Source organism: Mesoplodon densirostris, chromosome 9 (genome assembly GCF_025265405.1).
Source record: "Mesoplodon densirostris isolate mMesDen1 chromosome 9, mMesDen1 primary haplotype, whole genome shotgun sequence".
Classification (NCBI taxonomy): Eukaryota; Metazoa; Chordata; class Mammalia; order Artiodactyla; family Ziphiidae; genus Mesoplodon; species Mesoplodon densirostris.
In genome coordinates this window covers 79,270,145-79,287,800 of record NC_082669.1, presented here as the reverse complement: position 1 = coordinate 79,287,800, position 17,656 = coordinate 79,270,145, and the positions used below count along the sequence as shown (strand labels likewise).

The window sequence follows — 17,656 nt, the reverse complement described above, 5'->3', positions numbered from 1 at the left end:
ATGTCTCTTTGCTTCTGTTTTTCTCTCACTTCTTCCTGTTAACCCCTGGCTTACATCCATTAGCATACATCTCTAGCATACTAGGGAAGTGGAAAATTTTACTCTAACGTTTTTCTCACCGGTTCACCCACTTGAACACTATGTATACTACCATTCTCATCATGTAAACCCTAAATGGAATTCTGACAAAGTTTCCTGATATTGGTGAAACTATTTACAAGTACTTTCAGATCCATTAACTCACTAGTGAAGACATGACACTGGTGGCCTGAAACATGTATATACTTTAAAATTTCTATGAATTTGACTTTGATTTAACATTCATACAGTTGGTTTTGTATGCAAACACAGGGCACATTTAACATGTTCATTCACCTGGAATAGTCTTTCAACTCTCTTTCAGAAATGTGTTTAATTCAGTCCCTCCCCATGGCGCCCCCCCCAATCCGTTTCTACAGTCAATGCCTTAGGTCAGGCCCTCACCATCTTTTGTGCAGATGAACCCACAACCTTTTAACTCCTGACCGACATTCGTCCTCAGTCCCCTGTAATCCACCATTCCTCTGCTGCCCCAATAAAATTATATCAAAATATAAATTTGATCTTGCCATTTCCTTGATTTAAATCCTCAGAAGGCTTCACTTTGCCTACGGGTCAGGGTTCAGAAGACTTCAGCAAAGCAGTTAAAGTGCTGCCTTGTTGGACTTAGTTCTACTTCTTGCCATAATCACCAACTCTATCCTTTCCAACATTACTGCAACTTCAGAATGCACCAATAACTATTTACTTTCTCCAAATTCCAGTTCAAATATTACCTCTTCTAGGAAAACTCCCTGGCTCTCCTGGGGAGCATTAGTCAGCCTCCATTTCTCCCCTCTCTTAGCAATTATACTGTCTCTATTATAACTCTTTAATTCTATCAAATTAATCTGCATTCTCTCTCTAAACTGAGAATTCATAAATGGATATATTGCTATCCCTATTCCCAGCACAGGGTCTGAACAAATAGGTTATCAGTAAAGTCTCCTTGACTAACTGGGTGAATATTGAGGCATCAATTAAAATGTTGTCAGTTTACCAACTTGGGGGTTGAACTGGAGGACCAAGGTTGATACTGGACCTACTTTAGCTTAGAACTGTTTGACTCTGAAGGCATACAGATGTCATATTCAGTTGTTTTATTACCACTGGTTACAATCACATAGAGTTCCCAGATAGGACATTTCCGGAGGGATTCATTTCCAGGCTAAGGTTTCTATTGTGGGTCTGCTTATGTCAATAATGTTGAATCATTTTAGGTTATAGGGAGACAGGAAAACCTCATTATCTCTAGCGATCCTAAAGCTTTATAAACTCAATAAACTTTGGACCATTCATGCTAATGATACCCTCTTTTTTTCCATCTCCCACCCTCAGCTTGTTATAGTCTCAAATATTAGCATGGAGAGGTGTGATAATTGAACCTGAAGTTGTCAAGTACATTTCTGGAGTGTCCAGGGTAGTTCTTGCGATATTAGATTAGACTGTCCATGTTAGAGACAGACATCTAAGAGACCACCAGGATTTACGTTACTTTGATAAATCTTAGAAACACATGATAACAGTATTGGATTCAGACAACATGTGCATTTGCACACACACAAACTCACTTTTACTCATTAGTCAGAGTACTGGCAGGAAACAGATGGCTCACTCAAAGGGCTTAATTGAAGAGCATTTAATAAAAGAGACTGTTTACAGAGGAACAATCAGTTGAAAGGTAACAAAACAGGAATTTTTGAAGTGCCAGGGACCAGCAGAGTTGGGAAATATTACTTCCCCATGCCAGAGGGTGCAAGATCATGGAGCTGTAGCTACAGGACAGGGGTCACTGCACAAGATCACCTTATATGGAGGAATGGAGTTGTTAAAAATCACTGCCTGGCAGGAAGGGGCCCTAGGAGCACAGTGGGAATTAGTACCTTGACCTCTCTCTCCTCCCACCTTCTGATTTCCCATTAGTGCTTGCCATCAGCCAGAGCCAATTAGAAATCAGAAAGCAAGGGATCCTGGCACGATGCAGGCAGAGACAGAGAACAGATCTGCAGGGACCTATGGAGAATGACCAGCAAACGGTCTTATGAAGAACATCTAACTCTTGACTCCTCATCCATCTAGGAAAAAACAAAAAGATTCATTGATAAGTAGGAACAGGACGGTGAAATATTGTGAGTTGATTGACTTTGGGTCAACGTGTATAATAAGAAATAAGTAGCACATATAAGTATCTTCAGATAAGTAGCTATGATTTTCAGTCTCCCTTGGAGCCCATGCCAGGATATCCATTGAAGGTAGGAAAGATGGGAAACAAGGAACAAGGCAGGTAAGAATTCAGATCCCAACTTCCTCACTCCAGTTTCAAGCAGAGACGTTGTAGCTGAATCTCTTTACTATATTAAGTTGTATATTAGATTGCTTAAAAATATATACCTCTCTAATGAAAAGACCTGGGAATAGAAATCAGGTTTCCTACATTCTATCAGGAACTGTGTGGCTTTAGGAAGTGAACTTAAGCAGTCTGCCACAGTTTTTTCATCTGTACAATGGAGGTAAAAATGTATATCTTGGATAAATCATGGGGTTGTGAAGATAAAATGAGAAAATGTATATGGTTTCCTTTTGAAAAGTTAAACAACCTCTACAAACGTCAGGCCCTATCACTTTTGGATACTATCTTATAAAGCTTGTCCCTGAGTATAAGCTTGCCAATCATCACATCCTCTCTTCTGGGCTATCTTTCCTCTACACATGGAGCACTTCACTCAACTCCAACTGAAACATCACATACAAAGAAAAGGTAAGCAGTAGGAAAATCCAAATGTGTTGGCAATATCACTGCATGTTAAAAAGAAAGAACTAAACTCAGGTTGAACTCCGTTTTCGTGGTGCATAACTCCCCTTTCCATAGGTCCTATTAACTTCAAAGGGAGCTCTGTGCATGTAAAAGATTATATTTATTGGATGCGCCAACTCCTTCCTATCCTCCGGGCACAATTAGAAATATCATAGAAAAATGAATGTAGAGACTTGGATCCATGTTTGATATTTTATGGGAAATTTCCCATAGTTACAGATGTTAAAAATCCTGCCCAATGGTCCAGTTACAAATTTGTAGTATTTCTTCTTCTATCATCCCTAGAATTTTTTTTTTCTGATTTTAGAATATTCTTTTTTACATTAAAGGAAAAATATTCTCTTTTATCACTAGCTTATCTGGACCAGATAAGCTAGTAATAAAATTTGAGTTTGTTGTACAACTTGGTATTGTAATACAAATTTAGACTGCAAACCCCTCTCTCTTCCAAGGAACTATTAGCACTTCCCTGAGAGTATATCATTAATACTTACAGCAATCCTGTTCCCACCTCAAGTTCACTCTGGGAACTGCTGGTTGAGACAGTGTCTAGGAAGTAAATTCCTGGGTGTCCAGTTTAATATTACATTTCACTAAACCATACTGTAATTTCAGTGTTTGTTGTAAATTCAGGCCATTATCAATATTCTTGTTATCTAGTTGTAAACTCGGGTTTTTTTCCAGTTGAAATTGCCACTGTTAGCGGAAACAGATGGTAGGTATATGGAGAACTGTACTTTTCATAATGATTTATTGTTTGTTCTTTTTAAATTTTTAAATGTCTCGTGGTTCTTGGTAGAACCGTCTCTAGAACTAATTCTTACAAACAACTTAATATCTTCACCCCATCTTATCAGTGAATATAAGGGCCTTGCAAGTGTTACAGGCATGGCTTCTCAGACATGCTGTGTATATTATACACCCAAGAGGGCAGGTCAACTCTTTAACTGTACACTTTTTTTGGTAAGTGACAAAAAAGGAGAAAAATGGAAAAAGCCCCTCAAAGTGAATATTTAGAACTATGATGAAAGAGAAAACAGATACTATTCAATGATGAAAACCTTCACTGGAAATGTACCCACATGTGATGGGTCGTGTGAAAGATACAAAGATTTTTTTTAAATACTATTTTGTTAGCAATATGATTTACAAAAGATCATTCTAACTAGCCTTATAGAGAAACAAATAAAACCACATGCACAAAGTAATTCGGATCCACTTTGAATTATTTGTAAGAAATAAGTAAGCAAAGGCAGTTTAATTTTAGTAAATATTTATAGGACAAAACAATCCAAAGTATATATAACAATCAAATTTCTAGTGAAAATGTGTGTAAGTAGGTTTATTTTGAAAGGAGAAGTCCTACTCCCAGTGTCATAACCAATTAAATTCTCCAGGTAATGACCCCATTTGCATAGTGAGCGGAACCCACAAGTGGGAATTTTAATGGGCACACCACCTGAGTACAGTAATTGAGAGTGACACAACTTGAACTAGTTTTGTGCTTACCCCACTGAAAATTCTACTCATATTATTTTTAATGTCAAGCTACAAGTCAAATTTCAAGATGATGGATTTGTTCTTTTTTAAGCACCGAGTTTGAATAAAAGAAATGCTTTAATTCTGTTATGCATTGCATATCTTTGCTTTAACTAATCTGTAGTTCTGATTCTCACCATTGCTTCATTTTCTTCAGTGATTTGAATTTAATTTTATTCATTAATTTGTGAATAATTAGATAAAAAAATATAATGTCCTCAGCAGCTAAATTGCTTTAGGATTGTCATTTAATGTACTTTTACCAGAATATGTATTATCGTTAAGCTGGCATAATAGTTTACTAAAATGTAATTGTGTAAATATGCCCAATTATTCTTCCTGATGATCTAACAAAATCTAACATAATATGTATTCATGGGCATTTCCCTCCTCCTTCACCTCAACACCAATAAAACGCAGTTCCCGCAGAGCTGATCACAGGTGCCTTGTCATCTGAAGGTGTTACTTTTAAAAGATATTCTCCTTATCTCTCAGGCACTATTCATGTCCTTGAAAGAATTGTACATTCTGATTGAGGGATCATATGACGTCCACATTAAATTATATAATAAAGGTGATCTCGAGACTCTGAGAGTCAGACACATATGATGAACTGTGCTATCTAGGTTTTGAGATGACATTTTAAAACTTCTTTTGTTTCACTCTAAGATTGCTTGAGATCCTAACTATTTGTAGGTGTTTGACACCACTCCGCCACATCTGTAATTGGCATAGCATCCAGCAGACAGGCTCTGTACATCTTTACACTGCAACCTACCAAGTTAAGAAATGTATTGGTTCAATATAAAACAGCAGGCTGTTTTTAGACATAGTTACTAGTGCACAAGCTTTAATATGGCTTGGCTTCATCCTATAATGAGATCTTTTGGTTCCCTGCTCAACGGGCTTTTATTCCTTTGCAAAAGGCTATGAACTATGTCAAGTGGATCAGCTGCTTTTGTACACCCTCTTTCTTGGCTTTGGAATGTAATTCCTTTGCTCCTACCCCTTTATGCATCAGACAGAACTTAAGAACCTTTTCAGTTTTTCAAGCTAAACTTAGAATTTGTTTGAATTTGCTTTTCACTATTTTCCTCATAATTACATTCTCCACTGAACCTCAAAGACCTGCCTGAAAGTGAACACTTAATTGCAGAGCTATACTTTGTCTTTAACACATATAGCTATCCTCGATGTTGGTAATATGTCCAGGCATGGTTATCTAAAGTGATTTCTTCATGGTCACCTCACAAATAAATTCAAGAGTCTCTTTTAGCAAGGGCTGAGGTGAGGGATCAAGGGTATACATAATGGACAAACAACAGAACTGGAACTAGTGGCCGCTGTTCAGTTGGAAGGCAGGGAACTACTCAGGTTGACATTTGGCAGCTTAGGGGCTATAGTTGTTGCCCTAGTGGGAGACGTCACACGGTTGTCCCAGTTTGATAAAGAATGAGGTGGTGCAGATTTCTGCTTGCCTAGATAGAGATCCTGCTTTCCAGGTGAGGCTCAGATGTGGCTTTGCTTAGAATCCTTTTCACGTTCAGATTGCCGGTTGACTTTATTAAAATTTGATCATTCGGTGATACTGATTCATAGTCCTTTAAAGTAGAGGGAGCAGCCATTGTTCACTGGGAATTTTGCAGTGTGAAAATGCATGGTGGATTTAGTCACCAATGACAGTTTTTGCAAAAACCACCCTCTACATCAGGGCTGCATCATAACGGTTTTCCCTCTCCGCAACCCCTCCCATTTTAACCAGAATCTCTAAAAGTAATCTGAAATGGGCAAGTAAATATCAGTCGCCTCACTGTTGGAACTAACAGTTTTCTCACGGAAAGTGCCAAACTTCTTCCCTAGGATGAAACATCCTGAGGGTTTTTTGACTCCCTTGAGGGGCTTAGAGAAAATAGTCACTATAAATTTATTGGTTAGAGGGGACATGGAGATGAAGGGTTAAAAAGACTGCCTTGTAGTACCTAATCCTCGATTTTAAAATATAAGTAGTGTAGAATAAACCCTATCCCTGATTAACTGCTATTTAAAACAAAATTGTATGATTTCCTATATTAGTATTAAAATAAGAGAAAAATGGATATTATAGTATCTGATTAAATTTTATCTTGCCTGTCAGATTAGATGTAATAAACCTACAGGCCTACAAATCACAAGTAATTGGAAAGGGCATAAAGGTCTTGAATAATTTGAAAAATAATCTTATTAATAAATAAACTTATTCATTAGGTGGTTGGGTAAATCTAGGTATTTAAACTGGAATTCAAGAAGGCCAGCCACAGAGACTCTGGACTCAAGTCTTATTTATGTTAGGCAGTGAGTTTGATGTTTATAACATTAGAATCTAGGGCACTGATAGAGTTTGTATGGATAAAGAATGAAAAATTATTACATAAGGTTGCCTTGGTTACTCCTTGAACTGTTCAGAGAAGCACTGACTGCTTCAGGTGAGGAAAATGGATATAGTCGATATACTATAAAAACACAAAAATAAAATTATTATATTCCTAAGTAAAAAGGCTTCTCCTAAATAAAGTGATTTGGGGGGTTAAATACTAACAGTAAAACATTTCCTGTTACTTAAAAATTGTGACACTAAAGGCCCTAGTTGAAAGTACTTCTGATGATTTACTCTTGGGTGAAATTCGTTAAATTTAATACCCAACTGCACGGCTATTTTGTGTTTAATTTCAGTACACATATTTAAAAAAACCTACCACAGTTTTTATAAGTTGGGAGATAATCCCAAAGCAAATGACTAAAAGAAATTTACTAAAAAAATGTACAAAACATGCATTTTGCTCTATTGTGAATTTTTAAAAGAAAACTATGTTTTGAAATAGTTTGTCAACTATGATTTGCAGTATAAACCGATCTGAATCTTTCATAGTTCATTTATGGGCATGAGTCATGTGATTTACATAATGAGACTAGGAAATCTTTAGAGAGGGATGTAAGGAGAAAAGAAAAGCTTAAGGTTTTAAATTATAGTTGAATTCGTTTAAATATCAATATATCAATTAGATTGAAAATAGGCTAAAGAATAATAGAGAAGTCATTTTTTTAATTTCAAAATAATATATTTGGGATAATACAGATCCAGTTTAAAAAGATTTAAGATTAAGTTTCCACATTTAAAAAGAGACCAAATCTATAACTGTAAACTAGAGCACTTAGTCATGATGGCCATATAATTCAACAAAACACTTTACATACAGAAATTCTAAAATACATATTGAAACTATTTTCACATTTGCCTACTTTTGTTTTTTTCATTTATTTTTTAAAAATCATACATGGTACTTCATGGAATGACGGCAGAATAGACAATAGAGCAAAAGTACTATGAATATAAATATGAGAATAATTCTGCTATCAACTAATGCTCTCTGTTACAGAGAAACATTATTTTAAAGGTGCTAATATCATCATTGCAAATAGTAGCAGAATACACTTAAATATTAGTCAAACCATTTGGCTGAAAATTTTTGCAGGACAAAAAGTATACTTTAATGATTCCAGGTCATTAGAGGTTTTATATGTCAATATAAAGTTGATACTCTCACATCCTAATATATATGCATAAGTTAACTTTGGGTATATGTAAATACTCAGACTCTGGTTACTATGAAATAGTAGAAAGATGTTCTTATATTTCATTTGTTACATCAAAGACATTCTTTAGACAAGGAAGAGAAAGACAGCTGTTTACTAGAACTCTATTTAAAATGGACAATTTAACAGTGTGTGTGTGTGTGTGTGTGTGTGTGTGTGTGTGTAAACAGTACTGAAAGGGGGATTCAATAGTCTGCTAACTTTTTTTTCTTTTTTAAGCCTTTTAAGTAATAATATAAGTAGAAACTAAGTTTCATCTCAAAGGAAAACCCATGGGTCTCATACTCATGCTTTAGGTTTAAAATCTTTCTTAAAAGCCTAAATTTGCTAAAAGGCTTCCTAAAAGTATGCATTTGTTTTTCCTATCAATTTGATATTCAACCGGAAGAATCAAAAATAACTATTCATCCAAAGGTATACTTTCAAAATTTCTACAAGGAATTACATTAAATCAAACCAAACTACAATTTGGGGACGTCCAACTTAGTAGGAGAGCAGGTAGTATGAAAATTTACTCTCCCTTTCATCTGCATCACACAAAGTCTCTATGTATTAGTAACTTTGTAACTTACCAAGTCGCTAACACTTAGTAAGTCTTGTAACTGACTAATTTCTTTATACTTAAGGATATTTATAACCTGCCATAATGGTTTAATTTAATATAAAGTTGCAGTACTGAAATTCGGTCATAGTAGTGGATGTCAAGATTCCTACTGAATTGGAAGGAATGGTTTGCACTTAAGATTAACTGTGTTTATAAATATTGGGGGGTTTTCAGTTTGTTTCTTAACAACCCCCCCCACAAAAGACTTAAAGCTCTCAAAAAGAAAAGCTTTTGAATAAATCAAAATTAGAATGCTGAGATTTTAATATTTAAAAATCTCCTAATTTAAGTGCAACTTTTCAAAAGTATTCCACATTCTTTAAAAAATATAGCTATTTTAATAAAGCATTGTTTTTATCAAAACTTTATCATATCTAAATTATGTAAAAAATGCATTTTATTAGTTAATTTTATAGTTTAAAAAAAGAAAATACATACTTAAGGCGTTTTTCTTCTAACTGCTCAAGGGCACACACAGCTCAGGCTAGTCACCTCAAACTTGGTCCTAAATCTAATTCATTCAAGCAGCAGATGAATCACTCATCCTAAGAGGCCTCCTTCAAATGCCACATTCTCCTTGAAGCCTTCTGAATATTCCAGTAGACATTAGCTTTCCTTTCTGTGTATTCCCATAGCCTTTTGAGTTTCTCTCTCTCATAATCCTCACTTCAATATGCCTTGTGGGCTGGTTTATTCTCTACAGGTCTCTTTCCTCTTCTAAACTTTCCTATGCTCCTCTGGATTGGAGTTGAATGACATCCATCTCTGTGTTGCAGCAGGAGATTACACACAGTAGGCACTCAGTGTTTGCTGAGCGAGTAGAGAACACAGCATGGAGATGAACACTGGGTCCCCAACAACTGTGTGGGTTTGTTTCCCAAAGTTTAAAGAATACTTACTTTTAACCATTACTAAACCTCACAAATAAATTGTCTGATTTAAATAACCACTGAGAAATAATACATTTGGAGCAAGGGGCTCCTAAGAATGGTTAAAAGAAATAGAAATAAGTAAACAAAGGAGGAGACATTTTGTCTTTTTCTTTTTCTTTCTCCCTCCCTCCCTCCCTCCCTCCCTTCCTTCCTCCCTTCCTTTCTTTCTGTTTTGTCAAAATGTCCCTCAGTCATTGTAACCTATCAAGAAGTCTAAAAGTAGTTAAAATTTCACATATTAAACCATGTAGATTTGGTTAGAGGGAAAAAAAGGCTCTCAGAGATTTCCTAAAATAATGAGTTAACAGTGCAAATACTGGATTGTTTGATGAGAATCTTACCATGTGCTTTTCTTTCCCCTTAAAAGAAAAATTTTAAAACACTCTCCAGTTTTAATGCAAACAGAAGATAAATATTTACGAAGGAAAACAAATTCCACAGCATTCCATACAGATTTCCAAACAGTCTGATGATTCACAACAGGCATCCATGATGCCACAATCCATGTCACAAGGGCAGTTACAGTCATCTCCCATTTCATCTCCGCAGCAACAGCAGCAGGCTTCTGAGGTGCAGATGCCACACGAAGCTTGTCCCAGGACAATATTGCAGAGGGTCAGGAATTCACAGAACAGGCAGGCCAGGATACAGTGGACACAGCAATCTTCATTTTCAGTTGGGAGGAGGCCACATAGTCAGAAAAAGGAGGAACACAAAATATATAAATCATCAATATACTGAATAATAAGAATTGATGAAAATAATTAAGTAATCCAGAACCTAATGACATGCAGTCCTAGTAGTCTTTTGTGGGCTAGAAGCATAAAAAGAAACAAGTTAAATTCTAGATGAGCAATCTTTAGAAGTAGATACTGGATCTGGAAAAAAAAAAAAGATCGTACTTGTGTATATGTGTGTGTGCACGTGGGTTAAAGTATTACTCACACACTGTGCACTGGTCCTGGGTCCTGAGTTCCACTTTTCTATGCCTCTCATCCATCTTCCCTATTTACTGCTCTTTGCTAAATGACTCCATGACATTATAGTCCTTCAGAAAATAGAAATTGCGTTTCCACTTCTTGTGTGGCAAAGTACTTTACATTTCTATTATTTCCCGAGACATCTCTAGTGATGCCTCTCTAAACAATAAATTTCATGAACTGATACAAAAAAGTGAGAAATCAAATGGATTACAATCTAATAAATTTAGTACACCATGTTCTAAACTTCTTTCCTGTAGAATTTTGGGGCAAGTAAAAGGAACAACTGAAGAAAATTTCTATTTCTGGAGGACTTCAACACATACAATAAAAATAAGACCAATGTTATAAGACATTTATCTATTTTCAGAACTATTTGTGAAGTTTTAGCAGGATTATTTCTGGGTTTGTATTTGTGTTCCTTTCCTTCTTTTCTTTTTTAAATTTCATACAATGCAAGCTTTAATGAGGGGATTCTGCTTCCAACAACAACAACGGTGCAGAACAATCCCTACCTGCATCCCACTGTCACATGACTTGTGTATTTCTGTATTTGGCTTTACGATTGAGTGCCTTTGATGGAGTTTCATCAAACTGTGTATTCCATCATAAACTCCCCAACTCCTTGAACATTCCCGTTTCTCTGTAGTCTCTAACTTTGTAGAGAGTCTGTAACTTTGTAAAAGGGGGAAATGTGGGAAATACATACTCTACACGCCAGATGGCAAAAAGGGGAGTGAGTCAGAAAAAACTCAAAAAGGAAAACTCCAGAGTTGGCTGTAGAAATAAAGTCTAGGAGTTCTCTGGTGGCCTACTGGTCAGGATTCCTGGCTTTCACTGCCGTGGTCCGGGTTCACCCCGTGGTCAGGGAACTGAGATCCCGTAAGCCATGCGGTGTGGAAAAAAAAAAAAGCTAAAAAACACACCAATGTTTCCTCCCAATCTTCTCAGTGCCAAGCCCACTCTCATGTAAAATTGTCTATGGAGCAATTGGAAAAAGATCACAGAACTGTAAGACTGTGAGTTTCTCTCCATCTTCCCCTAATGTATTTAGTAGTACAGTAGTCCTCCTTTATTACTGGGGGATACATTCCAAGACCCCCAGTGGATGCATGAAATCACGGATAATACTGAGCTCTATTTATACTATTTTTTTCCCATGTATACACACTAGTGATGAAGTTTAACTTATAAACTAGGCAAAGAGATTAACAATAATAACTGCTAGTAAAAGAGAACAATTATAACAATATTCTGTAATAAAATGTATGTGAATGTAGTCTCTCTTGGAATATCTTGTACAAATTTAATGCTTTTTCTACCTTAACTGCAAACTTATTAGTTACTGTGGCCATAATTTTTACAGTTTGAGGTACGACAGCAAAATTATCACAAATTTCTTTCTCCTTCTTCACAATTTCATGGATAGAAGAGTCATTCTTACCATAGACATTAGCAACTTCAGCATATAATTTTTTTTCTTTCCTTACTGAGAACTTTCACCTTTTCACTTAAAGAAGTACTTTACAGCATCTCTTTGGCATATCTGAGTTGCCAGCATCACTACTCTTGTGCTTTTGAGCCATTATTATGTAAAATAAAAGTTACTTGAACACAAGCACTGAAATATTGTGACAGTCGGTCTGATAACCAAGAGGGCTGCTAAGTGATGGTCAGGTGAAATATGCTGGACAAAGGGATAATTCATGTTTCATGTGGGATGGAGTGGGAAGGCATGAGATTTCATCATGCTACTCAGGGCGACATGCAATTTAAAACTTATGAATTGTTTATTTCTAAAGTATTCCATTTAATACTTTGGTATTGCAGTTGACTGTGGGTAAATGAAACCATGGAAAGCAAAACCACAGATAAGTGGGGATTATGATATCCAAACATATTAGGAGAACAGTAAAATCAACTTCATGGATCCAAGTCCACAGCCTTGGAAAGTTCTTTGTTTATAGAGTCTATAGTTTCCCTCTTTCTACATTCTTTCTATAAATTTTTATCCTAATGTCTTATATGTATCTGTTCAGTAGAGTTTTTCCAGGATTATGTTATCATCGTGATTTGTAAAATATCTGAAATGTTATAAAGAGTTGGCTGTATTATTATTACTCCTATTAAGAAACTAGTGTTTAACTGGCAAGCAACCCAGTTCTATTCAATATGCCTTCAAACAAATATCCATATTAACTAATTCTAAGGACACTTCTAACCTTAACTTTGTATTCTACTGTGGAATGCTTATATTTCAAGACTAAGAGGAGGAATTCACAAAAACTCACTTGATACTGAAAAACATTAAGTATAGTTATTGAGCATTAGATTCTTTATGTATTAATCATAAAATATACATTGAACTGTATGTAGTGAATCTATCAATCTTAAAGGGGAAAGAATGGCCTTCCCACTCAGCCTTAGAAATAGAGGGTATCATTATACCTTTGAAGCCTCCTTTGGTCCCTTCCTAAATCATCTTCCTCTTCCCTTGCTTTTCATTGTACTTTATACAACAGTCAATGTGTGAATATCCCTACATAATCTATCAGAAAGGAAATGATACCATATAAATTCCCATAAATAGCATTTTTCCTCAATATTATGTGTTTCAGATTTACCCTTCTTGATTCATGTAGCTAAAGTTCACTTGTTTTCTAGATGTACAGTATTCCATTGATTTAATACACTGTAATTTATTTATTCATCCTACTTAGGAATATTTTGGTCATTTCCAGTGTTTTGCTATTCCAAACATTAATGTTTGAAACAGTTTTGTGCAGGTCTCCTAGAGTACACATGCCAAATAACTAGCAGTAAAATTGTTGGGCCACAGGATACACATATGTTTAATCAAGTTAGGTAATACCACATTTGCTTTCAAAGTGATTGCTCCAAAATGTATTCCCACCAACCAAGTATGAGAATGCTCATTGTTCCACATCTTCACCAATCTATGAAACTGGCATATTTTCATATATGCCAATTCATTGAGTGTGAAATGGCATCTCATGGTGGTTTTACTTTGCATTTACTTGTTTACTAATAAGTTTGAACATCTTATCATGTTGTTGGCCATTCATGTTTCACCTTTGAAACAGGTGTTCATGTATTCCCCTCACTTTTCTACTGAACTGCCTTTTTCTCTTATGGATTCGTAGAAGTTCTTAATATAATCAAGACATCAGTCCTTTGTCAAATATGATTGTCCTCTCTCAGTATGTGGCTTTTTGTAGTTAAAAGAGATAAGATACAGATGAGTTAACATTTAGACCTTGAGAGTTTGAACTGATGAAGAGAAATTCAAATCAAATCTTGTTTTTAGCTGAAGATATGGGATAATATGGCTGAGGAAGTAAAGTGGCAGATAGCCAAGTTTGGCAAATGAGCCAGTGAAAAGGAGAGGAGGCATTAAAAAGATGATTCAGTAGCAGAATGAAATAAAAAGTTTTAGCATTTGATTCAAAACAAGGGAGTCCAGCCATTTGATATACAGAAAAGGAGGGGAAAACAATAAGTAATCAGGAGGGAGGGACTGAATGTAACATGTGAAATCAGCTGCCTTCAGGATGAAGAGGAATGGGAGTGACATTCCCAACTAAACAACTCATTGGTGCTCATAGAACATATTCATTTGAGAATCAAAGTCCCTTCCAGACCTTAGACAATAATGATGGTTGTTATACAAAAATCAGAAGCCCTAAGCCAAGAATAGAATCTCTCCAAACTCCTACTTTTAGCCAACAAGATCTACAAAGTAATTTAAGTCTGTTAAACTTTGCATTTTTAGTAAACAAGGAACATGAAAAAATAAATTCTTAGTGCAAATAGATCAAACACTCGTTTTCTAGACTGTCTTCAACAACATAGTGTACTTTCTTTTTTGAATTTTATTTTATTTATTTTTTATATAGCAAGTTCTTATTATCTATTTTATACATATTAGTGTATATATGTCAATCCCAATCTCCCAATTCATCCCACTCCCCACCCCACCCCCATCCCCCAGCTTTCCCCCCTTGGTGTCGATAGGTTTGTTCTCTACATCTGTGTCTCTATCTCTGCCTTGCAAACCAGTTCATCTGTACCATTTTTCTAGATTCCACATGTATGCATTAATATACGATATTTGTTTTTCTCTTTCTCACTTACTTCACTCTGTATGAGTCTCTAGATCCATCCACGTCTCTACAAATAACTCAATTTCATTTCTTTTTATGGCTGAGTAATACTCCATTGTATATATGTACCACATCTTCTTTATCCATTCGCCTGTCAATGGGCATTTAGGTTGCTTCCATGACCTGGCTATTGTAAATAGTGCTGCAATGAATATTGGGGTACATGTGTCTTTTTGAATTATGGTTTTCTCTGGGTATATGCCCAGTAGTGGGATTGCTGGGTCATACAGTGTAATTTGTATAATAGATACAAGCAGTGGTTTTACAGAGAATAAGAAGCCTGGCATTAATGAAGAAAAAAGCATTTATTAATTAAGAATGTGTAATCTTAGGAGAAGAGATATTTTCATTACTCTTTCATATTTTTTTAACTATTTAAGAAACTTGGTAATTCTGTTAAATTCTGTTTTAAGCTCTTTACAAATACTAATTCATTTGATTCAAATAACATCCCTAAGAAGCAGTAGTGGTATTATCCCCATTTTACAACAGACAGATTGCAGAAAACTTAGGAAATCTTCTCAAAGTCACAGAGTCAGGAAGTAGTAGGCAGGGTCAGAACCCACACAATCTGCTTCTGTAATCCATGGTCTAATCCATCATGCTATGCTGCCAATACAGGGATGGGTCACTTCTAACACTTAGTTCACCTTCCTGGGGGGAAGAAGATCTGTTATAAATTCAACTGATTTCTGCTGATTTGTCTTGCTGATCTGTTTTAAGCCTCGATTCACATTTCCTTTCTAAAGATTATTCTGAATTTTAGTTTTAATGAAGACTTGATAGTAAATATTATCCTTCAACAAGTTAAGAGCAAAGCTGATGAGTTGGAGAACTCATAAACTTCCAGTTACATTGTTGAAACAGACATAAGATGGTAGGCAGCCAAGAGAGAGATGATGTGTCAATCAAAAGAAGTCTAAATTTAAAACTTAAAAATTAAGGGTCATATTTATATGAACAGAAGCATTGTAGAGATTACATAGGAACTCTACTGGTAAAATATATGGTTATGACAGAGTTCTCAAAAGAATAAGCCCTTTAAGTAAATATTAAAACTTACAAAAATAGTCATCCTCTTAAAACATAGGTCCTACATAATTTACTAGACAAGCACTTTGGGCTGCTCTGAAAAATCAAATCTATGAATAGGGCACGTAAAGAAGCCACAAACCAAAATTCATTTTAGAAATGAAAGTGATATTAAGCAAGGTGCATTTACAGAAACATCTACCAGAAACACATTCATTTTCTGTACTTTATAAGTAGAAAAATACTTAAGATATGACAACAAAAAAAGAAACCAAAAAATGAATCCCTAAATTCTATCAAATCACTTTAATAATCTGGTTTGTATTCTTTTCCAAAAGCATTTTTCTTTTCAGTTGTGTTCTAGAAAGAGTAGTTTGATTGTGATTGGGGTAACAAAAAGGTTAAAATAAACTAAGAAGAAACAGCTGTTACAGTTTCTGTCACTGCCACCCCTCCCACCCCCAGGGGGATGGAGAATCATAAAAGGCATTATGTTGTTGGTTTTATTTGAAGCAAAGAGAGGATCATAAGAATTAACAAACTGAGAAGACCTAAATGGAGAAACAAACTTTAAAAGAGACGAGTCCTCTGCATCCATGTAGTTCACTTTCAGAAATAATTGTTTTTCCTGCTGTTCTTGTGGTTTTTCGTTTTCATGGTTTTATTCGGTCATATTTGCAGTTTTTTGCCAAAAGTGTTTAACCTTTGAGAAGCCAACTAGGTTCTGGGAAGAATGCCTGTTCCAAACTAGGCCCAAAAGAATTGCACAATTCAGTGTATTACTGAGAGGAGAACTCAGCACAAGACTGACAGCTACTGTAAATTTAGGAAAACAGAGAAACATACCAGCAGCCAAGGAGCTAAAAAGAAAGCATAAAAGGAAATCTTTAGCACAACATTTGAATCTTAAAAAAACTGTTATGAATTACTTGCAGACACAAACCCAAACAAAATCTCTGAGTCCTCTGAAAGGTCATCAATGTTAAATCCATGCAGCTAGCATATCTGGCAAGTGTCTAGCTTCCCAACACCCTGAAGGTAACAACTGAAACTTACTTAAACAGCATCTTCGATGACTGGTGAAAATATCTGTGACTGATCTGAGGGCCTTTGTTCTCTTGAAATGAGATTGAAGACTTATTTTTATAAGAATACACGAATTTAATAATAAAATCCCAAATCGTTTTACCTAATCATAGGTGGCCCAAAATACTAGGCAAATGTGAGGAAAGCAGTTATAGTGAAATGAACCCTAAGAACCATCAGAAAACTCTTTGCACAGGAAACTCAGCTGTATTCTAAATAAGTCTATTTTTTTAAGTTTCCTTCTTTTAAGATGTGGTATGACAGGTGCTTTGAATTTCTTGGAACAAAGACACTGTACAGCAGAGTACAGGGAAGGGCAAAGAACAGTGAATTCTGAGAATAACCCACAACCCATTTTTAAGCGAAGGTAGATTTGTATGTGTCTTATCTTGACTGATCTCTAATAACATTTCCTATGACTGAAAATGCTTGAAAATGTTTTCTTAATCAGGTCCCCATCATGTAGACTATATACTAAGAAACAGGGGTTCATTATTTTTTTCAACAGGTCAACAGTATGCCAAAGAGCAAATGCAGGTTAAAGCATGAGCAGTCAGTTATGTGTAATTAGTAATTTAGGAAATTGTATTGCGATCAAACCTGACTCTAGCTTTATAATCAAAGCCACAGAGAACCCACAGGTGTCCCCATGTCTTTAGCTGCTAAGGCTCACACCCGCCCTGGGAGGGCACAGGGGGACTCACCATGCAGAGCAAGAGGCATTCCTCTTCCCAGATATTGCTTTGCTGCAACTGTTTCTCAATACAAAATAAAAA

At 35.7% G+C, this 17,656-nt stretch overlaps 1 protein-coding gene across 4 annotated transcripts in view; it reads right to left on the bottom strand.

Annotated features, from left to right (window-relative positions):
• Nucleotides 1-9,743: 9,743 nt before the first annotated feature.
• The window catches only part of MDFIC (MyoD family inhibitor domain containing), a 110,621-nt gene continuing 102,708 nt past the window's right edge, over nucleotides 9,744-17,656 (bottom strand). For all 4 annotated transcript variants that reach the window (XM_060107929.1, XM_060107931.1, XM_060107928.1 and 1 more), the window contains exon 5: nucleotides 9,744-10,262. In XM_060107929.1, the coding sequence (XP_059963912.1) occupies nucleotides 10,015-10,262 (248 nt within the window). In that variant the 3' untranslated portion in view covers nucleotides 9,744-10,014. The remainder of the gene's footprint in view (nucleotides 10,263-17,656) is intronic.